This window comes from Neopelma chrysocephalum, unplaced genomic scaffold (genome assembly GCF_003984885.1).
Source record: "Neopelma chrysocephalum unplaced genomic scaffold, ASM398488v2 Primary Assembly neopelma1_25, whole genome shotgun sequence".
Lineage (NCBI taxonomy): Eukaryota > Metazoa > Chordata > Aves > Passeriformes > Pipridae > Neopelma > Neopelma chrysocephalum.
The window spans coordinates 45,310,761-45,337,221 of NW_020897694.1; the positions used below are offsets into that span (position 1 = coordinate 45,310,761).

The 26,461-nt window shown below is 35.7% G+C and overlaps 1 protein-coding gene and 1 long non-coding RNA gene across 3 annotated transcripts in view; one reads left to right on the forward strand and one right to left on the reverse strand.

The window, feature by feature from the left end:
- Nucleotides 1-4,112: 4,112 nt before the first annotated feature.
- Nucleotides 4,113-26,272, reverse strand: PNPLA4 (patatin like phospholipase domain containing 4). Of its 2 annotated transcripts, XM_027675128.1 has the most exons (9): nucleotides 26,160-26,272; nucleotides 24,774-25,068; nucleotides 23,737-23,863; nucleotides 18,877-19,061; nucleotides 14,850-14,944; nucleotides 14,538-14,673; nucleotides 11,186-11,251; nucleotides 6,289-6,441; nucleotides 4,113-4,368 (listed from the first exon to the last, which is right to left on the reverse strand). In XM_027675128.1, exons 2-9 carry the CDS (start codon nucleotides 24,924-24,926, stop codon nucleotides 4,237-4,239), a joined length of 1,047 nt encoding a protein of 348 aa, XP_027530929.1. In that variant the 5' UTR covers nucleotides 24,927-25,068; nucleotides 26,160-26,272; the 3' UTR covers nucleotides 4,113-4,236. The 2 variants fall into 2 exon arrangements, with proteins under 2 accessions (XP_027530929.1, XP_027530930.1); XM_027675129.1 differs by lacking the exons at nucleotides 24,774-25,068; nucleotides 26,160-26,272 and having other exon boundaries at nucleotides 18,972-19,061; nucleotides 23,737-23,751.
- The window catches only part of LOC113963709, a 30,159-nt gene continuing 29,496 nt past the window's right edge, over nucleotides 25,799-26,461 (forward strand). The window contains exon 1 of the long non-coding RNA XR_003532920.1: nucleotides 25,799-25,917. This is a non-coding gene — a long non-coding RNA (uncharacterized LOC113963709). The remainder of the gene's footprint in view (nucleotides 25,918-26,461) is intronic.

The window sequence follows — 26,461 nt, forward strand, 5'->3', positions numbered from 1 at the left end:
TGAACTTGATGAGATACTCTTCAGTCCTATTCTCCAGCCTGTCCAGGTCCCTCTGCACCATGTGTATATGTTCTGCTCCACATGACTTAAAACAAGAAACTCAAGTTAATTACCTAATACATGAAGGATGGAGTCTTAGCCCTCCAGGGACTGGAGAAAGAACTCCTGATAATCTCAGTAGGACTCAAGTTTACCTTCAAATCTCTTAATTATATACTCTGATAGTAAACATGTAGACAAGCTAAAGGAAAATAGTAATTGAAGCAGTCACTTCCAGTTACTTCATCTGATATTAAGGATTATTTAATACATCCTGAGCTAGGAGTTTAATAGTAATTACAGATTTCAAGATGCATTGTGTATAAATTACATTAGAGTGTGGAAAACTGGACAGAAAACACCTCACAGACTTATTGGACCCCAGAAAAATATATATGATAATAGCATACATGCCATATAGTTTCCCTAGAGAAATGAAAGAAGATGGGAAAAAGGACTGAAATTGATCTTCATATGAAGAGGGAGCTAGGAGAAAGGATGGGTATTAAAGTTCATATGAAGAACTGCTCTTGAAGAAATAAAGTACTAGGTATCAGATATTTATAGAAGTACCTACATCTGGATGATGAGTGTTACTGTTAAGCCTAGTACTCACAGCCAATTGCCATTTGTATTAGCTAACAAAAGAATTGTTGCATATTTACAGTGATCTTCGTTTCCAAACTCTACACACAAAGATGATCAAATTTTTCAAGGTCAGAGCACAGTTCAGAGTCGAGTCTTTTTAGGAAAACAGAGCTTTTAGAAAATACAGAACTACTCCTGAATATCCTAAACAGAGCATTGATATGTTCACATAAAATTCACTGCATTTCTGAAACATGAAAATTATGAAATCCAAGAATACAAGCATTAATTGAATGCTACATCCCAACCGCTATCCAATTGCCACACAGGAGTGAGTTTGTTTCATTTCAAGGACTGAAGTGATCTTCCTCAATAGCTCTAAAAAGAGGTGAAGCTGTTCTGTTTGCCTCAGCATGCAGACAGTGAAGTTTTAACTGAAGACTTGGGCTTAGTACACCTGGGCATGCCCTCTTTACCTTGTGTCATGAAAAAGAGTCTAAATAAACTTCATCAGTTATGGAGAACACCAATGGTTAAAGACAGACTTACATGGTCTTTAGAGTACTTCTACGTTTTTTTCCTTTCATAGTCAGTTTTTCTAGAATTTACTTGCAGCTTCATGAGGAGAGATGGAAAACTATTGTATTTTTCTATTCTCACATTGAAATGCCAATTTTCTAGTCTCAGTAGGTGTCATGTTGTCTATCCTTATCAAAATTATAATTAAAATGTAAAGCACCAAGTCCTACACAGCTGTCCAGTTCATAAATCTGGGAAACAATTTTCTTAATGCTTCTCCATCTTTCCCTAGTACAATTATAATTGCACAAGTTCTCTCCTTTGTCAGTATACAAAAAATCTTTTTCAAATTTGCTGTTCCTTTGTTGCATATGAACAAAAAATGGTGGTAACTGATCTGTCTAGAGGAGAAATAGTGTTGCCATATAGCTTGCCATTTTGAACACAAGTCTTTCTTTAAGAAAATATGAAATTCTCTAAGAAAAAAATTACTCCCTGACCAAGCAATACCTAAATCATGTGAGACACATCTCTGGAGTATAACAGGATCTCAGACTAGCTTCCGAAAATCAATAAATGTATTTCAGCATAGAAGGATCTTTGCTGCCTAAAACAATCTTTATTATCTATAGGCCAAGAGGGAAAGATACAGATGCAGCACAGAAATTATATATTCTTAATAGTCTCTTAGGATTTGTACATCTTACCTGTCTAAGTACACTTCGGCACAGAATATTTAAACAAGAAAAAGTGTCTTAGCGTATCCTTAGCATTATCTGAAGTAATATCAGAACAGATATTAACATCGTGCTTTGTCATTAAAAATATATTCATTCTCATGATAAAATATTACCTTAGCCCATCTCATTTTCTAGATTTGACTATTTGTACTAATGATTTTCAAAAGTATTCATAAAATCTGAATCAAAAACCCAAACAAACCAAAGCAATGGTTTCCCAGACAACACAGCTAGAAGAGCTAGTAATGTTTCAGCAGAAACAGAACCTTCTATTCAAATTATAAGTATTGTTTGCAATTATATTCATAGCAACACTTATCAACAACATCATGGTACAAAGTAGGTAAGAGTTTTTGCAAATTTCATTTCCCTCAACCTTCTAAGATATTAGTAACATATTTTTGAAAAATAGTTATGCAGCCTATTTGTGTAGCAAGTCCACCAGAAAATTCTGATGAGTGCAGGTTCTGCTTCCAGCCACACAAGGACTAAACCTAAAATGAATCTAAAAGAAGCAACAGAATCTATTTAAGAAGTATTCTTGAAATTAAAAATTCATTTATTTCATTGGGGTATATTTTGACAAAAGAGATGACTGATTTTCAACCCCACTGATTTAGGACTTGTTAAAAAGGACTTCCTAATATCTTAGGCTTTTGTGAGGAACATAAACAAGGTGGCAAGGATTCTTTTTCAGCACAACTGATTTATGATGTTCTAACAGAAAATTCTAGTTACTAGTCAGCATAACTAGCTAGAAAAGAGCCATAACAACTGAAGAACTTGCAAAGTGGTAAAAACCCCCAGAACTTTGTCCGTTCAAAAAGGCTAATATTTACTCCCTGAAGAATATAACTACTGTTGAAACAAAGTCTAATCTTCTTGGAGTTCTGTTTCCCTCAGTGAAAGAGAGTTGTTTAAAGATTCCACCAGAGTTCCAGAACAGGTATTACCATTGAATCAGAGACTTCAGCCATACCAGAGCAACATGAAATAAAAGAAGTTTTTAATAGCATTATCTACTATTGCTATTCATGCTGAAAGTTATCCTCTCTATAAATGAGAATGCAAGTGAGCGAGGCACAGGTGCCTTGGTAGACCGAAGGTAACTTATTGCAGCTTTACAGGCAAAAATGGTGTCCTACAGATCTGAAAATCACACAAGTTATCCTGTTTTCACTGTATACAGAATCTCACGCATGCAGAAAGGGTTGCTGTTCCAAAATGGAAAAGGGTCTTACATCAGCCATTTCCTTTTTTTTAATTTCTTTCATTATCAAAAACAGTAATAAAATAATTCAATTCCTGCTCATGAATCCTAATTCCTAACTTGATGTAATCTACATATGAATATAAATCTGGTGGTTACATGCTGAAGAGGCTTTCAAACAGCTATAGAAGGTTTTTTTTTCCTTAACCACAGGTTTTTCAGTTGTTCTTAGGAATTCTAAAATTTCATACATGCTTAATTCAACCTTCACTTTTTAAAAATTTTTTACATATTAACAAACCAACTAAAATCCATACTTATAAATCAAACACTTTACTTTTAAATAAATAGTTGTGAATTTTAGCATTTAGACATTAAGAGTGAAAATCCTGAACTTAAGGTATAGCATTCCAAGAAACTTATAAATGAACTCTTGACAAAAGATTCAAGAAAATATATTTATTCAAATTTGGCAGAGGAAGAAAACATAATAAATATGACAACTTCTTACACCCTTCTTTACAAGTTATTTTTATATCACACTTCTGCTACAAATTTCAGTGTTTCAAATTTTAAAAGAAACACATTCACTGAAAAATTAAGACCTTCTAATGTGAAAAAATACACAAAATAAGAGTGCAAATGTTTTATTTTTTGTGGCTAGTGCTTAATCTTCAAGTTCTTTAGAACACTGCAAGAAATGCTTTAGATCAGTAACATTGAGAACATCCAATTAATACTCACAAGTATGTTAAGTGAATAATATAGATTGTAATTTTTCATGATATAACATCAATTTGCCTCTGAAATAACATTGAAAAAGACTTTGCCAAATTTCTGTTATTATGATAACACAAGCTTTTTACAAATCCCCCACTCAAATCCCCAGCTGAAGCAAAATGAATCTAAGTGGAACCTCCTCAAAAGAAGACATCCACCAGGCAAGCACTATTTCCATTCTGACATGTTTATACAGTTCTTTGGAGTGCAATTGATACTTTCTCAGCAGAAGCAGATTCAAGTCCATTAGGATTTTTATTTTCACATACAGCAACCGGGGCAGCAATCCCTGAGATTCTCCATGAAGCCTGTAGCTGTGTTTTGACAGCCATCATGTCTCGCTACTTTTTTATGTGCCATCTATTCAAACCAGTTTTCTTTCAATAAAAAGCGTACAGCATCATCAAAGCCATTTTGGTACAATGATTCCATTTTCTCCTGGTCTGGTGGGAACAAAGCTTGATTAAGTCTTACCAGGTTGGCCAGTGACAGCTGCAACAGAGCAAGAAGCTACAAATTAGTTTGTTAAAGCAACTTATCTAGATGTGACTGTTCTGTCACGTGTTTCATGCAGCATATGCAAAAACAAAAGAGCAGCACGGCTGTGTCTACACCAGGAAATTAACCACGTCCAGGTTCACTGCTGAGCGCCAAGACAAACTGGCAAAAACACCACATACACACTATTAAACTCACAGCATCCAAAACAGACTGTCTGCCTGTAAAACTGCCCAAAGTTTTTGAAACACTTTAAGTCTGGAAACACTCCCAAAACTGTCTGGCAGGGTGGTAGCTGGCACATGCTAAACTTGTGCAAGGAAATATTTTGACAACTTACTAGTGCAAACAACCACATCCTTGGGAACATTCCCAGGCAATGTTTACATATGAGTATAAACGTAGCTTGTATTACCAACAATTAAGGAATACTCAGCTTTTTAAGTGGTCACTCCAACATGTATAAATTTTTTGGAGCTTTATTCTTGAAAACAGACTTTATTAAATTATGGCCAAATAAAAAATGTAATTAAATTCAATAAAATTTAATTAAATTCAATAATGTTCTGAACAATTTGTTTATAAAATTAACTTCATATTTTAGCCACATACTTTATTATACACAATTTTGCTAAACAATATCAACATCATCTTCATTATTTAAAGTAAGCAATTATTCAAATTCATTCTAGAAGATGGAGGAGATTCAGAGACAAAAAATTATTAACATTCCAATACAGATAAATGAAGATATACAATTCTTCAATTTATGCAGATTACAATATTGCTGAAAAAAAAGATCCTTAATGATCATTCTTACAGTTTTAAGAGCTAGAGATGCTTCAAATCAAATAGTTTAAAATGTTTCCTGAGATTCAGCACAAGTCTGCACATGCATGACCCCAGAAGCAATTAATTTTCTACTCTAAACTAAACTAATCATCAACTAATTTTTCCTCCTCTAGATACACAGTAAGTGATTGTGTATATTTTCGAGATATACTTTATGACCTTTTGCCAAGCACTACCATGCTTAAAATCTCTCTGTGAAACATTATAAAGATTCAGAAACTGGTCCAATTTGGAATGACATTACATAACGCTAATTTTACTAAAATTAAGAAAACATTAAAAACGGTCTAAAAAGAAACTTAAAGTACCAATTATTGTTAATCTTTATTGTTTCTTTCTAATGGAATGTTGTTGACCACTAGGTCTATCATTATTCAATATTTTCTTTCATCATGTCAAAAGAAGCAAGACTAGTTAAAGTGTACGAGACAAAGGTTGCAATAACATAAATGTCAACATTGAAAAGGAGGTAATAAAAAATAGTCTGATCTTATATCTCAATATATGGAAATGTTTCTGAAACTTCTAACAAGACCTGCAAAACTGTTGTGGTCACAGGTGTTCACAAGCTCTCTTGAGCAATGCGGTGACAAGTTGTGACAAGTTTTCTAGGGTGAAAACTATCAAACAAGTCACTGTATACCATTTCAAATGTAGAACTTAAACTTGTATTTTAAATTCAGTTGGAGCAATAGAGTTCAATAAGTATGAAGAAAGGTTCTGGAGTTCTCCTTTACTGAGGTATTCAATTTGGTTTTTTTCCTATAAACACTGTACCTAGCCATAGACTGATGATATGTAAAGCAAGCCTAATATTATTTACACTTAACAGCTTGTTATAATGTGCTCAATTTTGTACTAGATCAATGATTTTCAAACTTCCTTCTTTATTCTACATTTTCCTTCCCTTGTGTCTAAGAAAAGGTTTAACCTTTTGCAAACCAGAAAACGCCAAAACTTTATGTAAGTTGATATATAACACAAAATAGACACTTAAACATAAATTTAACTGCAGAAGTACCTTTTATTCTTTTTAAGTTAATTAATAAACAAGTAACTCACCATCATATCTTGTTTTGCTAATTTAACATAAAGATCCACACGTCCTTTATCTTGTGGACAGATATCCAATCGACCGCTGAAAGGAGAAATCGTCACAGTTCTTCCAACAGGCAAGATAGGAAGGCCATTGGTAAGGCCACCATCAACCCACTTCTATTGGGAAACAGAAATATTTTCCAAGTTACTCTAGTACAGTATGATCATAATGGAATACTTTTTCCTTCCTGACCTTGCCTCCTCCAGTCCACTCTTAAGAAAACGTACAAGCTTCCTTCTAAGAATACAATGGATAATATCGAATATGTGGCATAAATATCAAGGAACTGACAAAGTACACGCAGAGTTATGAATCAATGACCATTTGACATAATGTGCATATTTGTGTGTAATGTATTTATCAAGCTCCGATAAGGCTCGTTGATTAATCTAATAATAAAATGTCCCCTACAGAATTTTTCTCGACGCACACATGAAAATGTAAGACTTTTAATATTACACATGAATCACATTAAATGCTGTATATTCCTCTAGAACATTATTCTGATTGACCCGAGGAACTGCACAATCTGTATGTGCAGGTAAACTGACTGCACAAGCAAAACTACACATCACTTCTACCCTCTTCTGTGGTTCTTCTTCCAGAGCCTCATGTCCTACATACACTACACAAGACAGCATCAGCTGGAAAGTGGAGGGTAAAGGTGGGAAGGAGTTAAACAGCTATGACATAGGAGGGAGCAGACAGGAGTTAAGTATAGTGAAGAATGAGATCTAGGGGCACAAATCTGATCTTTAGAAGGACCACGGCCAAATTCCATTCCACTATAAGCAGGACAGCTGTGATATTTCTTACTAATATATTTTATATCTTCATATTTCTTTCTATGCTTACATGCATAACCCAAAACCCCACATCCCTCTGCTGGCTAGATGCATTCACTAACATCATACATGAGGTCTGATGACCAAAAGCATCTCACTGAACTTTACACATCTAAATTCAGCTAGTAATTCTACACTTCTTTTATCATCCAAGGGAGAGAAAACAGTCACAAAAGTTAAAAACACTCCAAATCAATAAAAAGCTCTCACAAAAAGTGTATGATTAGGAAGCTTTTTACAACATTTAAATGTTTGCACAGTCTCCCCACACCACCCTTTTCTTCACTATCTCAGATGAAGTTTATGTTCCTGATTTCAAAATATAAGCTATAAATATTAACATTCAACAGTTTCTATGGCCCTTTTCATCCTGTTACTTCATTGTATGCTTTAGCGTTTGACTCTTGACGTTAGCTCATGTCAGCACCCACAATGCACCACTGAATTCCTTCACTTTGCACAAACATCATATTTCTCAATGCTTAGGATTGAGATTGTTTTGCCTTAGAAAATAAGGCAAAAAAAGAATAAAATTCCAGAACAACAGCTATCTTTCAGATTTCTCAAACTTCTATTACAGCACTGCTGTGATAGCTGTGAGTAGAGCTGCAATATACCATAACATTTCTAACAGCACAGCTTTTTTGTGTGTATCTATAAATAGTAATTTATTATTGATTCATATGCCATGTTCCTTGTAGTAGCAAGTGGCTTTTTGTTGTATTTCCTACTGTGAAAAGTACAGTGGATGCCCTGTCTAAGCCATGTCAAAGAAAACATAACAGATGACATTATTAATGTTTTTCACAAGTCTAGCTTAGCACTGTTACAACTTAAAAGTTCTCACACTTTTAAAAATTCTGATTATTTATTTTTCTCCCCTCTCCTCTTATGTGACTTCAATATTTATTTGAAAACCAAAACATTTACCAGGGCATCTCAGTAATTTTTATTTAGCACTAATTTCTATAGATTCTGTTGTTTTATTTTCTTTTGAGCATTTCAGCTAAACTGTTTTTCAGTCAAAAATACTTTATCTCCACAGTCCCTTGTGTTTCATAGTTATAAAACATTTATTTGCTACAAAGAAAAGTGATGTCCCAGCTTCTTTTAATTTCATTAATCAATTCTTGAAAGGTGCTTCTTAGCTGATGAGACAAATTCCTAGTAACTACTGAATTAGCGTCACTAATATCTTGTACAGTGCAAAGACAGAGAAAGTTTTGAAATAACGTGCGATGAAAACCAAACCAGTCAATGAGAATGAGGATGTGGGCTTGACCTAACAGAATCTACCCGTTTATCAGTTTGGTTTTTACAAAGTTGTTCCATAATAACTGCAGTCACACAAACTACAGACTCATCATCAAATACAGTCAACTCAATCATCTGCTCATCTTTATCTGTCTTAAAAATAACCTTGTCATGTTAAAGGACACCAAACTAAGTCAAAGAAAGATAATTTCACACGGAGTAGGTTTGCACTAGTGTTACTGGAAGCCTAGTCCAAGGGTACCTGAAAAACCCAACCCAGGTAACAAGTTTTTAAGGCCACAAACAGAGAATAAATTCTCAGATGTTATCCTACACTTCTTTCTTTGTCAGATTATTTTTAGGTTCATCAAATCAGAAGAAAACATAATATGAGGAGATTAATGTTATGTCCACCATAACATGAAATTTAGCTTATCCATCTCAAGAGTGTAGCCTGCAGGAATGCACACTTACAGGTAAACTAGCTAAACCCAAAGTGAAGCCAAATGCTCCCCAGAAAGTGTTCTTCCTAAAAAGAAAACTAAAGTGCCATGAATTGTAAACTGAATCCTAGGGTTCAGTCTCTGAAGGCAGTATGGGTAGGCCAGCAAAAGGTTTGGCTATATTCTGATACTATTTCAGCAAAAGTGCACCATACCTGCTTACTTACAATGCATAATGGTAGTAGTAACATAGCAGAGGTAATATAGTGAAATACATTTCAAAAACACTCCCAGATGATGTGGTGCTATGTGTGCAGGTGATATATGTAGCTCAGAGAAGACCCAGATAAGGCCTGTAGACTCAGGCAGCCAGCAGGCAGTAATCTGAATTCCATGCTGCCAGGGACCTATGGCCCAAGGAATTTACCTCCTGGAACCAATGTAAATGCAGACAGACAGAATTCTGGTCTGTTACAGTAAAGCTTTCAGGAAGCTTGAAATATGATGCTATATAATAGGTGACTGTGCAGAGCCAAATCAATATCCAATCCATCTTACTGACTTAGTGCTTACCATGCCTGGAACATGATGTTACATGCCATGTATCTGGTTCTACCATGTGTGCTTCTAGGCCCTACTACACACCCACATATCCTCATTCCAAACCAAGGAAATACTATTGCAAGAGGGATCCCAAGGTTTTGCTCTTATCCCGCTCTAAGCACTTGGGACTAAAGAATGGAAGTCACAAGAATCTACAGGCAACAGTTTTCTCAAAAAAAAAAAAATTCCAATCCACAAATGCACTGTTTCACAGAATATGAGAAAAGTCAGTGCAGACATGCAGAACTAATCATTCCAAAAAATAACAATAAATGAAAGCAACCTCATTCCCAGAAACTGTCTTTTCTGCATCTCACTAAAGGAGAGCAGTAAGAAGCTTTGGGAACAAAAAGAAGCTTTCAACTAAGAGAAGAATCAGTTTCCATGAAACCTTCACTGATTTAACTTTTGAATGCAAAAAATAAACATAGGCAGCAATGAGAACTGTCCCCCAGAAAAAAAGGTTGCAGTAAATACTACAGGGCTAAAAAAAGGTCTAAAAAGGCTTCAGTAAATATTACAATACCTATTCAATCATAGTAGAACTGTTACTGTTCATCCAATAAAATGGGGTTTAAATAAGTTTTGGACAAAACTCTGGGTCAACTTTTCAATTTCTTAACTGAAAAGATTACCACAAAAAAAATTAACAATGACACTTTTTTCCCTTTAACTAATGGCAGAATGAACCTAAAAATCCAAAGATCCCCTTTGAAATGGAACAAGCAACATAGAGACTCCAATCGACAAAAAATTCCAGACCCTGGGAAGCTGTAAGCAGTCTCCATTTAACTCAAGCAGTCAAACAATACTGATTTAAACTCTTCAAATATTTCAGCTGATATGTATTGCCATATATATAATTCTCAAGCTGAAAAGCTTTCTGACACAACAACTATTAGCTAGGGGCAAATATATATGGTTTTGTGCAGCTTTTTGGCAGGGTGGCTGTGAGGATTACAGAGATTTCAGAAGAATCATTTGTATGAATACAAGGAAATAAAGGAAGAAGTATCATGTAGTTTTTCTCAGAAAGAAACAGCTATTTCCATGCTTCTAAAATTATTCTTAGAGTGTTAATATATTTATGTGAGATAGACAAAAACGTTCCTGGAGCTAAATTAAGACAACTGTGAAAGGTTTTCTTATAATAGTGTATACTCCTGAAAATTTCCTAGCTGTATGCTATACAGGGAAAAAAAGTTTATTCTCTAAATGTTTTTCCAAACGTAAGGGATTTGAGGGCACCTGGTAAGCATGTAATTCTATACAGAACATGAGAACAACACGCATGAAAACACATGTACTCCAGCACCATCCAACTTGCCAAGAACCTCCCCTACCATTCCTTCCATCAAACAGAAAAAAGATTGGTGGTTCTCTAAACTGCAAAATAAACCATTTTAAAGCTGGTAACACAGCTTGTGGCAAGAAGAATCTTTAGCAAAACAAGCTTCTTCTCACGGTAAGTGTCAGACACTATCTTTAGAAACAGCTTCACGCTACAGAGATCATTTCAGTCTCAGCACCCACAATTTCTGAAACAACACACAAGTAAACTCGTATTAACCTTCCTGGTGTTAATCTGCAACATCAACAGAAACAATAACTGTCTTACAAAATACAGCACTGCAGTTGCTTTCCCTTAATATCAAATAGTTATATCATAAATAAAGAACATATAAAAAGAAAGTTGGTAGTTAATGAAAAATTACCTCTCCTTTATATTCCACAGGCTTAATTCCTGCATATACTGGTATAAAGCTACTTGCTAGCAGGACCTAGAGAGAAGAAAGCAGAAAGAATAGAGGAAAAAAAAATGAAAGAAAGGCGTCAAAGCAATTTTAAATGAATACATATTTTCATACCTATTTATATATATTAAATAATACAGCAGTAACCATGGAATATATTAGTTTTACATAAACCCACTGTCATCTCAAAATGTCTTCTTGTTGTGGTATGTCAAAATGTGATTAAAATTATTCAATAGGGTTGGCTTTTTTTTATGACTTGACAGTGACAGCTCTCAAAACAAAATATCAAAAATTAACTCATTGACTTATGTGATTCAAAAGAGTATGAGCTTAGTTTTGCACAATGTAAAGTATGTCTATAGTTTTGCAGAAACTAAATATGCATATGCCGAAAAAAAAGCAATATATTGTCAAAGAAGAAACTGACCCAGTCATTCTATTAGTATATTAATATAGTGTCCGGTCTTCTAATAAATCAGATTTTCAAACTTTCAAAAATATTATAAACATCCCAAAAATTCACACATGTATATCTTTACCAGTATCAGTACTTTGCATTTAATACATTCAATACTTAACAAATTACTATTTCCCCTACTGTAAGTGTTCATTGCTATCCACAGCAGCTCTCAGTTTTTTGGGTTTTTTTTAGATCAGGACACTGTTCTGTCATGTACAGATTTGCACACACACATACCTTTCTATCCATTCATAGCAATACCTGTGAGAGAATGTGTTTCTCTATACCTGTGTATCCACTCACATATATATATAAGCAATCAGTATACAGCATTTCAAAGAGAAAGGGAAAATGCACGGACAAAGTGCAATATGTCAGAATTTTTCATAGGGCTAAACAGGGTGAATCCACGTGCTTGTGTGGCAGCACAAAAAACCAATTTGGGGAACAGAAGTGGGTCCCAAACTGGTGTATATACTACGTGAAAGATCAGATGCAGAAAACCCCACAGTCCATGGAGATTATGGAATAAAATGCCTGAGCTTTTTTGGGTGGAATTACACTTACTTTTACAAAAAAATTAAGCTACTTTCAGTACTAAGCACCTCTGCTCTCCTAAAATTTTAATTAAGACTGTATATGTATATGAAGTCTTCAACTTTCACTTTGAGAACTCTTGCCTATTTCTCTTCCTAGTGATGTAGAGCATCAGAGCTTTGTCTGAGCTCAGATAAAAAGGCCTTCTCACTTTTCTTATGAAAACTGCAGCTATTCCTCTTTCCTTTCCCTCACAAAAGCAGAACATAGGACTCCCAAGTTCCCAACATCAGCATCTTCCCCTGCCCAACTCCCTTTCTCCTCTCTCCTTCAACTCTACCTCAGTAACTTTGGCCCTTGTAAAGGGAAAAAGGTTTAGTGAAAGAACAGTCAAAACCAGGTGACCTCTGCAAAACCTGAATTCTTTTCAAAAGGACTGAAGAAAGCAGTTGTTTTTCCTTCTAATGTCACTTAGATCTCAAGAGTGAGGAGAGGAAGGACAAATTTGAAGAACACTTTCAGTATTTGTCTACCACTAACAGACCACTGTGGACTTCAATACACTGCTCCCACCTTTCCAAGCTAAATACAACAGTCTTCAGTGCCCTGCTCCCTCACAAACACAAAAATCATGCCTCTCTTCCCTGTCACCTCCAGTTTAAGAACTGCAAGTCTAGGAATGCTGATACAAGATGACTGTCTTCACATATGTAAAGACTATTTCAAATGTGGGAGATTATTAACTGACTTTCCATGTCCACTGGGAATAATAAAAAAGATAAAAGCTTAACACTGTAGCAACATATATTCAGTTCAGCCATTATGAAAAATTTTGGAAACCATGAGGCTTGTTAAGCATTGAAACCAAATGCATATGGAAGCTGAAAGATTTCTGACAGAGGGTACAGAAGTTTTGCTGTTTGAAAAACAGTTTGCTCAGCAGTATTTTTATCCAGCCTTGGATGTAGCAGGTCATGTCTAGGCCTAATACAATCAAATAACCAAACAAGCTCTACCCTCCAAGCTACTGCAGCAGCCACCAACACTCAGACAGCTGTACACATGACACACACAGAGATGAAGGTATGCACAAAAACATGTATTATGAGCTGCACTGAAAAATCAGACAATATGAATGCATTCCAGTGAGCAATTATTTGTAATTTTATTACTATTATTCCAATCCATTTTACTGCTACCATAGAGAACAAAAGAATAGAATAAATCAAGGAGAGAACTATTGAAATACTAATAATATGTTCAAACTTCCAAGGTCATCCTGATGCTTCTAATTCTCTCCAGGTTAGAAGTTTTCACTGCAAAAACACATATACCCACAGAATAATAATCTCCATGCTTGTCACTGCCAGTTATTTCTATAGCTAGAAATTACAGTGCATAATTTGAGACAAACTTTTTGCATAATTATCTTTGCATGATGAAGTCTTAAAAAATTATGAGAACTAACATAATAGGATCAAGATTTTTAAAAATACTTTAAAGGTAAACTCCCAATGTATAGTTTGAGATTCTGTAAACAAGTGTGTTTTTTTAAAGTGATAACTATAGAGAAAGTCTTATTTGCTCTAAGCATCCACACGGATAGAGAAAGGAATTCCTCCTTATTCTTTTTCCTCCTTTATTCTGCTATAGCTAATAATAATCCCCACTAAGATACAATCAATTACTAGAAAGAACACATTTTACATGCATCTGACTTCTTCCTACAATTTCATATCAGCTTATGTATTCAATCCTGATCTAAATTTAAAAAGTGACATTTAAATGAAGAGAAGGGCAGCAAAAGATATACTTTCCAGTACCAGATAAAATAGAGTTTACATACAGGACTTAACATTACATGATATCTATTCCCCACAAAGACCTATAGGAAGTGTTGAGGTTTTTTTAAGACTTCTTTTACTTTCTTTTGTGATGAAACTTAATATAAATAGTGTCAGTGAAGTAAGAGATGCAAAAATTATTATAAAATTTCGAGATTATTTTATTCTCATATACTGCAACAACGAGCTAACCTATTACTTTTTAAAAATATTTTGCCTAAAAGGTAGAATATACCTTAATAATAACAGATTAAGGAAACACAGACAAGCATAAAATGAATTTTAGTAAAATCTGTGAAACTGTAGGATCAAATTCTGCTTCCATTGTTTATGTTATGGTTGTAGCACCACTGACAGTATAAGTGGTTACTTGAGTAAAACAGTGATTCATTGTACAGCTAATAACATACTCAAGTCTTGAAGAAACTCAAGCATTTTTATTTAATACAGAAGTATTCAACTTCATTACCTTAATGAGGTCCTCCCTGGAGGAAAAATTTGAAACCAAGCGATTTTCCCCACTTTTTGAGTTAGTGACTGACACATAGAGCCGGTTCTCAGCTATCTCATGAACATTAGCAGGAAGAATAGACTCTATGCCCTCCCTAGAGGAAAGAAAACACTCAACATTACTCATCATCATTATATAAAAATGCTGAAAATACATTAGTGGTGAAAGAAAGAGTGGTGAGCACCCCACAGTACAGAATTAAAATGATCTTTATTTGCATTTGGAGAGCCCAACACAAAAGTGATCTTATAGAAGCATTAAGATAGGTACCTAAGTGTTTTCATAAAATCATAACCAGGTGTTACAGCACCGAAGTTCAGTTTTCTGACTTCCTCTGCAAATCCATAGGCAAAGTGCTTACATTGCTGGAAATGAAAAACATTAACCATTAAGGATGTTTCAGTGACGGGAAGCATGTTCAAGTGTAGTACCTAAAACATACTAGAGGCTAAAGCTTTAACCAAGAGAGCTAAAAGAGCCAACTGAAATACATTCCCATATGTGTTTGGTTTGTAACAAGATATGCATAACAAAATGTTGATACTTTTATTAGGACTAATTTGTAAGAAAAGATTCCCTAATTAAAAAAAATATTATAAACTTTCACAAGTATACTACTTTAATAATCAAGGAAAGTTAAAGGCTATTTTTCTACACACTATCACTTATAAATAACCAGCTGCCTAAACCATGCCCTTACAAAAACAATAATTTATAATTCAATTCTAAAGCACCTTTTATTTTAAAGACTATTTCAGTACTAAAACCAGATACAATTACCTTAAGATGCTTATAAGCTTTAAAAAAACTAAAATTACTACCACTTCTCACCAATGCAAAAACCAAGCTACTAAGAAGTATACACATTTAATGAATACAATACTATGGAAGTATTTAATGAACGGAATATTATGATGGATGACATAGGAAGAAAAGACACCAGATAAAAGTCCTGCACCTCCTTTACACAAGTTGAAATACCCATCATTAATGGCTACAGAAAAATAGCCTGAAGTGTGATCTGTAAGAACTCCCAAAGGAGAGCAATGGAATTGGTATAATTTATTTTTTAGTCATAACATGCTGAAAGAATTAATTATGATCCTGAGTGCTTAAGACTCAGTATTCAGTATTTGCAATCCTTTTTTTATCCTTTCATGCAGATTTCCCTAATGATTTTAAGGACTTGGGAAAAAACTAAATTCAGTCTTATGCAGCCTTCTGAAATTGGTACTCTATAAATATAATACACCCATATTCACCTATATAACCATACGAAAAAAAGATAGTTTGGATTTCCTGGATTATTAGCTCCCTGCATGAAGAACAAATATGTTGCTAGTAGCTAGATAAATTATTGAGTGACTGAAGAAAGGTAAGAAAAAAAAAGAGAAGTGAATGTGTCCTACTGGGGAGGAGGATAAAGGATTTGATGGAAGGAAAACCAGGAAGGAGTTGGGGGGAGGATTAGCATGAGATCAGAATCAAGCTGACTGAAGCATTTTAACTTCCTCACATCACTTGAACAACAGAGCGCTCATCTAAGTGAAAGACAGAAATGTAGTTCCTGCATCCACTTTCTTTACATGGCATTTGAATAAATGTATTAAAGAAGTTCACTACGAGGTTCATATCTCTTAAAGAAGTGATCGTCATAAATACTTGTGTTAATTAATTTCACATAGGTTAGATTTGCACCTTTAGCCCATGAGGTACTTGCCATTGCGAGCTCCAAGCCAATTAAAATACATAAAATCAGTTATTAAGCCTTTAATTTATTTTACAGTAGGCAGTTAGGCTTCTTCTGTACTCAATCTGCTGGAAAGAGACATATTCAGACACATCTCTCTTTAAACAGAGAAGAAACCCACAAAACCCTACAAAGAAGTACCTTAAAACTACCATCTTTATATATACGAAGCTTTAATAAAGCAATGGGGAGCTAAGAGTAACAGGGAGCTGGATGAACCCAAACCCAGTTCAATAACAGAAAGCTACATTCCATATTACAAATGCTAAGAATAGACCATACCTAGGCCCTCAATTCCTGTTCCCAAAAGGAACAACTTCTAACAACTATGAATTATTTTAGAATTTTATTGCTAAAAGCTTTAAACAATACATCTAAAATTTAAATAGTGACTGAGGACATGTTTAGAAATTGTATCTATATTGATTTAAGCAAACTTGATATCAAATGTGATTAAAGTACTTTTTTAATAAATAGGTATTTATCTATAACTGTATATGCCTCCCTAGAATTCTGAAGTCCCATGCCTTTTCAGCAGTGATAAAAATCCAAGATACGACAGAAAAACATTTGGAAACTGTCTTATTAAAACAGCAACAGTCAAAATAATAAACCCTCAATGTTATATTCACTTCAAGATAAGGACAGGTTGCATTAGAGCTTTGAGACTAGGAGATGCAGAAAGTCCTAATTATGGCTTGTCTAACATTGCCATCTCTGGGGAGAGAGTTAAAAACCAGAAAAAATAATTAAATGATTAAGAGCTATATCTGTGGATATTAAATATTTCAAGACAGAAATGTAGTAAAGATAATAATATAATTATCCTGATAGGAAAAGTTAATTCTATTCAGTACACAACACTGCCTTTACTTAAATTCCATGAGAATTAGATAGAATTATTCCCCCTGATAAAATAGCTCTTAAATTTTCCATTTAAACAATATAAAAGAATAACTAAAACGTACATAAAAAAATCAAAGGCACTAAAAAGTTAATGCAACATTCTTCAGTTTGCAATAAAATGACAAATTTTCAAAGGAAAAATCCATCAGATTCAATATAATATAGCCTTAGTTTCCACAAACAAAAACTAAAAACTGCTCTAATATTTTTACTTAGAAATATCTTCGTAAGTTGGACCAGGCTGAGAACAAGTGCTTGTACCCAGAGCCTACAATAAGCAGAAAAATTTCCCTGGGCTAACAAAGGGCTGCTGTACTCACCACAGAGAAAATTAAAGTCAGAGGTACACATTATATCAGGCAAACTTGGAATTGAACCACCAGTCAGAGGTGACAGAAAGGGAGTTAACACCTGAACAGGATACGAGTAAGGCTCTTTTCACACCAGTGTAACTTGCCTAGTACCAAATCATATAAAGAATGCACCTGGGGGAGTCAGGCGGGGGAAAGAAGCCAGGGAAGAACCTACTGATTAAAGCAACAGAAGTATAGCTAATGCTGCAAGCTGAATTCATATCCCAGCAGAAACAACCAACACACAAACTAACAGAAAGATCAGTGGCCAAGTGTGGTTTGGTTGGGACTGTTATTTGAATCAAATGCAGTGAAATAAGCAAGGTCTGGAGAAAGTTACCCAACACTCACAGAACTGAAATATAAGTGTACTTAGACCAAAAACCTAACAGCCTGTTTTCCCCCACAATAAGACATTAAGGAAATACTAACATTTTGGTAATATCTGGTCCTCTATGTATATTAATGCAAAGTCACTACAAGCATTTCAGAAGGGCAAAGAACCTTAACCTCTGGGGAAAAATCAAACAAAAAGCAAAAAAAAACCTGTTATGCTCTCCCACAGAACCTCTAACAGTGCAGTCATTAAATAAAACTCTGGTGTCTCTACGTGACACCATATGCACAGTGAGAAAGGAGTGGCATCTCTGGAGAAAAAAGAACCCAGACATATGCATGCAGTGTGTCAGAACAGAATGCTGTAAGGGTTAATCCCCCCAGGAAAACAGCGGGGGCTACTGCTGGTGAGGAGTGGGCTGTACTTGAGTGTAAAGAAGATGCACAAGCCACTTCTTATACTGTCTAATGGAGCACAGGCAGCAAGAAAAAAAATTGAGCAGGTGTGTGGTGTTTATGAAGATACAATCCATCTACCATTTTCATGTCCTTTCACAGAAGGAAGAAAGGATGGTGTTATGCACTTGCTTAACAAAGCCTATCTCTAGCCAAGAAAACAATGATTCACTTTGTAATATATCACCATTAAGCAGATATACATTTTGGTATATTAAAGTATACTTGGTTGCCTACAACTCAACATTCACACACATAAGATTTCTATTTATGTAGCTTAAAAGATAAAGTTTATATGAAATATTTTTGTCATAAACGTTTTTGCCCACAAGTCACAGATGTGGTAAATGAAAATAAACACAATCCTGTTCCTAGCAAATAGCAAGAAGAAAAAAACAAGAAACATAATATTTTAATAAACTTAACTGAAGATGATTATATAAAAAATGTCCTTTGAAAATTATCATGGCCTATACCTACGGGCTTACTAATTTACCTCTATATTTTCTGGCACTGCTAACAAGACAGCGGCAGTCAGAGATCCCGCAGAAGCTCCCGCAAAAGCTTTCACATCTGTCAGTAACTTCTTACCATGCCTGTAAAAAGCAGCTGCTGCCCCCAAGTGGTAAACTCCCAGAAAGCCACAAGCTGCAAAGGACAGGTTGATGTGTTTCATTTGTGCTATGGAAATAAAGTGTCACAGTAAGAAAAAAGGATTGGTTCATTTCGTCTTGTAATATACATCTATTCTTTTGGCATAGAACACATAACAAACCGTATTTACATAACAAAAAGCAGTTTACTTAAAAGCAGTAAAAACTTCTGATTACTAAATACATCAAACAGTTAGTTTAGTATCTCCAAAACTGAAAACAACCCTAAAATAATCCTTAGTACAAATTCCTTTTTAAATCAATCAAAAATATATATCTTTATGTACAACATAACTACACATTTTCATCTAATTTGTCAAAGAAATGCAAACTAAAAGTAGCTAGTCAAAAGCGAAAAAAGAATGCCTTTGGAGAGCAAACATTGCTAGCCACCTTGACTAAAAAAGTCAAATTAATTATAAAACTGTCTCATCATGTAGTAACAGGACAAGGGGAATGGATTCAAACTGAAAGACAGTACGTTCAGATTAGACATTAGGAAAAAATTCTTTACTGTGAGGGTGGTGAGGCACTGGAACAGGTTGCCCAGAGAACTGTGGATGCTCCATCCCCAAAAGTGTTCAAAGACAGGTTGGATGGAGCTCTGAAAAACCTGGTCTAGTGAAAGGTGCCCCTGTCCATGGAAGGGGGGTTGTAACTAGATGATCTTTAAGGTCCCTTTCAACGCAGGGTATTCTATGATTCCATGATCATACTTCCCTTACACACACAGAGCCTTGAATCCATTATAATTCTCTAAAAAAGGAATTTTTTCTGTCACCTCTGAAACTCATTTACTTACTAGTATTACTAATAGACAAATTCTTAAAGTAATTGCTAGTTTAGAAAAGAAAAACACACAACATTGTTGCTACTATTTAAATAAGAAGGAATCAAAAATAATCAAAGTAAAATACAAAGCATTAAATGTATAAACACACACATAGTATGAAGATGTCTAGGGTAGAATTTAAAATTAAAAAACGCAAACAGGAAGCATTAGTTCAGATCATTTGGGATGGTTAACTAACTAAATAAAATATAATGCTGTACATTTTATTAGTTCTTCTGCTTCTGCAAATAACCACAATTATGGAAGCAAGGTATTCCACAGATTATATTGTACAGATATATGAGATATTGTACACGTTATCTTAGTATTGAATTAAAAATAAACTCCTACTATATTTGGGTACATCTCGATATGAATGGAAACAATCAGTCCTGATGAAGAGAGGCAAATGTACAGCAACATATTTTGGTTAAAGATGCCTCTTCAACTTTGAAATGGGAAGCGCAGGAAAGATGAGGATAAGAAACAGCTTTCAAAACCAGCAGATAAGAAGACATGTTCAACTCAGCTACTTTACCCATGGCATGATTACAATCAGACCTGATGGTCTAACCACGTTTCACTGACATGGAGAGAGAAAATCATAGTGCCAAGGAATATTTGGTGCATCAGTCATTCCAGTAAAACACTACACTATCATAAAGTAGTTTATCAGCTGTGCTTTACGCCCTTTGCACTGGAAACGCTTGCATATACACTTGTAAGTAGGAATACTTGTAACAAATCTAACACACTTGTACTCATAGAAAGTTTTAGAGGTTGGTTCTTGCTGTGACAACATGAGAGAAAGGCATTTAGAATGATGCAAATGAAAATCCCTTTATTATTTTTAAAAAGAAAGGATCTTTTAATTTAAAGAAAATTCACTGTACTGAATAGAAGATTAAAAAAAAGTTTACTCAAGATGTTACTGGAAAATAAAGAAACACAACCCTACTTTGATTTTATTTTTTTTAAGTAGAGTGGAAGAAAACTAAAACAGCCCTTGAACTTTGAAGTATGATGTCATGATGTGCTTTTTTTCAGTCTAGTTAAACTCTCGGGAGTTTAACCAACTGCTGCAGCTCTCTCCATGCCTTCTACAAATTAGAAGAAAAAGTGCATTTGCATCACAGGCCACTCTGACAAAAAGGTGAAGCTGGTTAAAGCAAATGCAATATTATGTAGGTATAAAAGCAAGCATGGGAGAATCAACTCCCATTTCTGTCCAAAACAGACCTCAAGGTCAAAACACTACTAATATGAAACATTATGTGAAATAAGGACTACATTTACATTGCTGATTGGTCAAAAACTCGTGAAGTATGAGTTCATAAATGCAAATAACTACATCTAAGGGACCTATGAAATATAACTAAGAAACACACTGTAAGATAATAGGGTTATGTAAATAAAAATAAACATGTGGATGCTTATGTTCATGTATATACGCATCCAAATCTTCTACAAGGCTAATACTCCAAAAAGTATCTCTCCCTTGTGGAAAATAATTAAATATTCACAAATCAAAAAAATATGAGAACTAAGAAGCATCTAAAGCATAGTTACAGCAAGAAACTTTAGATTGAAAAATTTTTTTCAAAAAGAAAAAATTCTCTACAAATATAGAAACAAACTTCACCGTATACAGAACTGGCGGGCACATTTTGTCTAAAGTAAGAACAGAAAAGGAGGCCATGTGAACTGAAGAAACTATTTGAATCTCAGACCAAAAACTGCTAAACATATACTAACTAAAGTCAGATATCCATGGCTTCTCTTACATGGCTTCATGAGGAAATTGTAGCTTCTTATATGAGCCTTAGTCCTATCTAGTTATCAGTTACTGGGAGTAACCACTGTTCTCTTTGAGTGTCTGGATACCTGGCATTCATTCACTCTTTGATGAGAGTTAATTTCTTAACACTTAGATCCCATACTTCTCTGCCTCCTTCATTTCCCTACCCAAGACACAAAAAGAGAGATTATTGAATGAGTATTCACATCAGTTATTTGACTGACAAAAGCACTTAGTGAGAGACAAACACAGAAGAAGAAAAAACAGCACTAAGATTTCAAGTCAAGGAACGCTGTTCGAAAACACTTTTATAAGAATATAAACTTTCCCATAGCTTTTGATTCTTGCAAATATGTCATGGTATCACTTGACTTGCAAATTATAATGGTGTATTTTAAAGACAGAATGATGCTAAAATGTCATTTGCTTTGATGATCTGGTAGATCACTTCCATTTTGATCAAAAAGAATAGTAGGGTTATAACAACTCCAAAGAGGAAACAGAGAGAAATTTAATTAAGTCTGCAGTATGACTATTCCCTGACAATTTCTTATAGAGTAACAGAAATAGGAGCACAGTCATGTCTGGACACAGACCACTTCTTTGAGCTGCCTGTGCAAAGAGCAGAAATCTTTGTATCTTAGAAATGGTATGAAACACCTGTTCTACAAGACTTCAGAACAAATATTCTTAGAAGGTTCAACATAAATTGTGACCATTAAAGATATTGATTCCTATGATGCAAAATTATCATATTACCATGTCTTAAGAAAAAAAACTCATTGAACCTTAAAAGATGCATAAGTACATTTCAGCTGGACAGTACACATACTGTAGAGATACGACATAAACAGGATATAGCAAACACTATTGCCACTGCTTTTCAAAAATGCTGTCATTTTACATGATTGGCAAAATTCAGACTATGAGGACTTCAACTGGCTAAGGGAATAGGAACGCTTCTGTTGGCTCCAAGAAAAAAAACAGGAGTGTAAGACAAGATATGTACAAGAAGAAATGAGAAAAACACTGGGGCAGTTCAATCTCATTACTTTACAGATAACGCAGGAGCATTCAGGAATAAACATAAACCTCAGAGTTCTCTTTAAAAGATTACCACATCTGCAGGGAAAAAAAAAATTTAGAAAAATTCACCAATGATTAAAAATCTACTGGGGGTTGGGGGCATTTCTGTTTGCTCAGCAGTATCTCATCCATTTGTAATGCAAACCTTCAAGGAAACATATGTAAGGAGACAAGACTGTACAGAAGAATTACGATACAGTACCATACAGATTTTTCAGGACAGGTATTGTCTTCCTGATTGTCATACACAAGAAATAGCACAACAGTTTCTCATGTGGCTGTTTCCTGAGCAACATAATTACATAAACATTGTATGATCTCAGGGTCTTAACCTGTCATAACTACCTCCCTGTCGTTCCATTTGTAAACAAAAGCTGAAAATGCCCAAAGCACCTGAATAAAAAAACTTTACAAACAAAAACTAAATATACATAGAATGCAAATGACCAAATACCCTGAAGCACAGGAGCTAAAAAGTATGATGCATAACAGCACATCTGAGGATTAGTTATTAGTGAAGAATGACAAAACAAGCAAAGCCACAGAAAGAACTCTCTAGCTAGGCAGCATTGCTAAAATAGAGGTCAGAAGCGTAACTACTGATTTACCTGAATCAAAAATCAACATTGACACAGAAATGTTTAATTGTTTTTTCACATTTATAACATGAAGTTCACTAGCTTCATCACAAACCATTCATAGTCTTCAGTGAATATAATAGTTCGATGAAATTGAAGCAAAAAGCATTAAAATAATAATAAAACAAAATAATAAGTACACAATCTAATCAGCCACTAAAAAACAGGAAAATTACATGTCTTCACAGACTATAAAAATTGCATATAATTCCCTTAAAATTAAAAATAAACACATCACGTGATATTTTTCAAATTAGGATTTTAGACCATCTTGACCCTTAATACAAGTTGTCTACATTGGGCAGGGAAAGCTGACTTCTTAAGAAGAGGGCAGTAAAAGGTTCAATACCTTCTAATGAATGATGACTTCCATCATGTACTCCACTGGAACTTTTTCCAACACGTATTTTAGTTCCCTCTGCACTAGCAGCCGTTCTTCTATCATCTACCGATTGCTTATCATTCACCTTGGAAACCTACAGTCATACAGTCAAATATTATTATTAAAAAGAGAAACAACAGCAAATATAAGATGACATTATTTAACATTAAACAGATTAATAAAGTCAAATAAAATAGTTGTAAAATCATCTAGATGAATTTCTCAATTGCTTAGCCCCCACTAAACTCGTTTAAACCACAATGTTCTGCTAGTTACACATGCAACAATTTATATTTTAATGATGAATTTCATTAGACATTGAAAAGGGAAAACATTGCCACTTGGAACAGTGAGAGTCCAAAATTAGTTTTATGTCGTTTCTCGCTATTTTTGTTTATCATGGCTAGGCTTCGCAAACGAAGATTTGGGAAGGACTCTACCCACATTTGTTACAAGCGCATTGGTGGCTAAAGAGGCCAATGCAAGATAGACAAGTTCGTTTGCAAAAGGCACAACAGAAAGACTCCTTGGATGGTATCGGCAAGACATATATAAACCCAAAAATATATATATGTATATGGGGTTTTTTATAATCAAACTCTTATGTTTTTATCCTCCCCTACCAATCCATTCCCCCCCACCTTTGTTGCACAATATTGTATCAGTAAGTCATTTTCCAGAGAATTCTGGTCCTATTTCTATCTAAACGACTGTCACTCTAACTAATCAGCCTGTCAGTTATCATGCAGTATTGCCTGGAGTTTAATTTGAAGAAAATTACCATTTCTTCCCTTAACTTAAAACTATCAGACACAAAAAGTTTCTTCTGAAACAATGGTACTCCAGTACTTGTTGCTGCCTGCCTCTTTATATAAAAGTGAAGGCATCTTCATAAATAACACTGCAAGATCAAAACCTTAGTTCTGTACATTCTAAAATAAATCATATTTTCACTGTATTGATGCACATCACTTATATCTACAGAGCATCACAAAAATACTTAACTGGAATTTAACTCTGGTACATCTTACAGTGCAAGAGTTTGGAATTCCAATCCAGAAGTGATGAGTTTTGGGAAAGGTGCAACTATACAGTCGGCCTTCTTTCAACCGGAGCAACAGTATTTGAGCACTATAAAGATTTTTAGCAGTCCACATTTTCTTAAAAGTGACGTCTGGATTCAGATGATGTGGTAACCAAACTGATACTCTGTTTTACCATAAAGTTACAAAGGAAGCATCAGTATATGAGCTTGGATTCCATAGAAGCACACACCAGAAACCTTCTTCTAGGTATAACCTGTTAAAAAGACATTAGAGAAAAAAAAAGTGTAGTTGAATGGTAAGTTGCACATCAAGGCCCTGATACTGTAACAAGGTCCTCTTCACACTCCTCTCACTTAAAACACACAAACACATTAACAGTTGATTCACTCCACAATGGTACAGTTCCAGGGAGAACTTCTGTTCAGTAGCTTCTCTCTCGGTTTCACCAGCCCCCATCTGGCACCCTGTCGTTCACCACTGTCCATGAAGTCAATCGTTCATTTCAGAAACAGAAAGGATTAAAACTGTAAATAATGCAAAAAGTAAGCAAACAAACTGTCCCTTATAATAAAAAACGTGAATACAGTGTCCCCTTCAACTTCTGCTGAAAAACGCCAAAGGAGTGATCCTGCAACTTCAACCAAATTGTTCACAAAAAACAACGTGGTAACGTCAGGACTCTAGTAAGAAAACCCCACAGCAGGCTGGTTGGTACACGGCAAGCCTTGTAATCTTCTATGCTACAAGCATATAGTAGGGGTTAGTCACAAAACCAGTGTAAGAATGGTTTACACCTCCCAAGAGTTTGACCATAAAAAATAATGTGTGGAAATACTCTCTTTTAGACGAAAAGGAGGTTCTCGACTAAGTCCAGTACAAACAAAACCGGTGTGACCCTGACCAGACCAGGTCTGAGCGGAACTCTGCCAACTTCCAACTTCATTCCAACTAAGTAACCGAGTTAGAGGTTTTCTGTTTCATCTCGTGTGCTATGAGACCCAACTACGCCGCAGTTGGGTTTTTCCTGCCCCCACTCCTGCCCAGCAAACAGCCGATACAAACAGGCAGAACAGAGCTGAAAGGTGAGACAAGTTCTTGAAAGGTAACGAGCACTGAACGTCCAGTGACAACGGCGGGCGCACAGCGCAAGGGGCAGTCCCTGCGCCCGTCAAACTCAGAGCAGGCGGGCGCTCCCTATGCGGGACACGTCCCTTCGGAGTCAACAACCCCGACCCCGGTCTTTCCCTGTCTCCCTCCCCGCAGGCTCCTGCCCCAGCCCCTCCAGGGGGGTTCTAACGCGGCCTACGCAAGGCAGAGGCGGCACCCTGCCCGTCTCGTCCCCACCTCCCCCGACAGCGGCCCCGGAGACAGCCCCAGCGGCGGGAAGCGGCTGCTGCCGACGGGTCGAGATCGGCTGCGGCAGCTCGCGGGAGGTCACGGTGGTGCCGCCCGGCCCCGGCTCCTGGCACCACCCCCGCGCGCCTGCGCAGCGCGGGCCCGGCGGGTGAGGAGAGCCCGGGGCGTCATGAGCGCCCGGAGAGGCCGCGGCTGCGGAGGGGGCCGTGCCCGGGAGAAGCGGCTGCGGGGGGGCCGTGCCCGGGAGAAGCGGCTGCGGGGGGGCCGTGCCCGGGAGAAGCGGCTGCGGG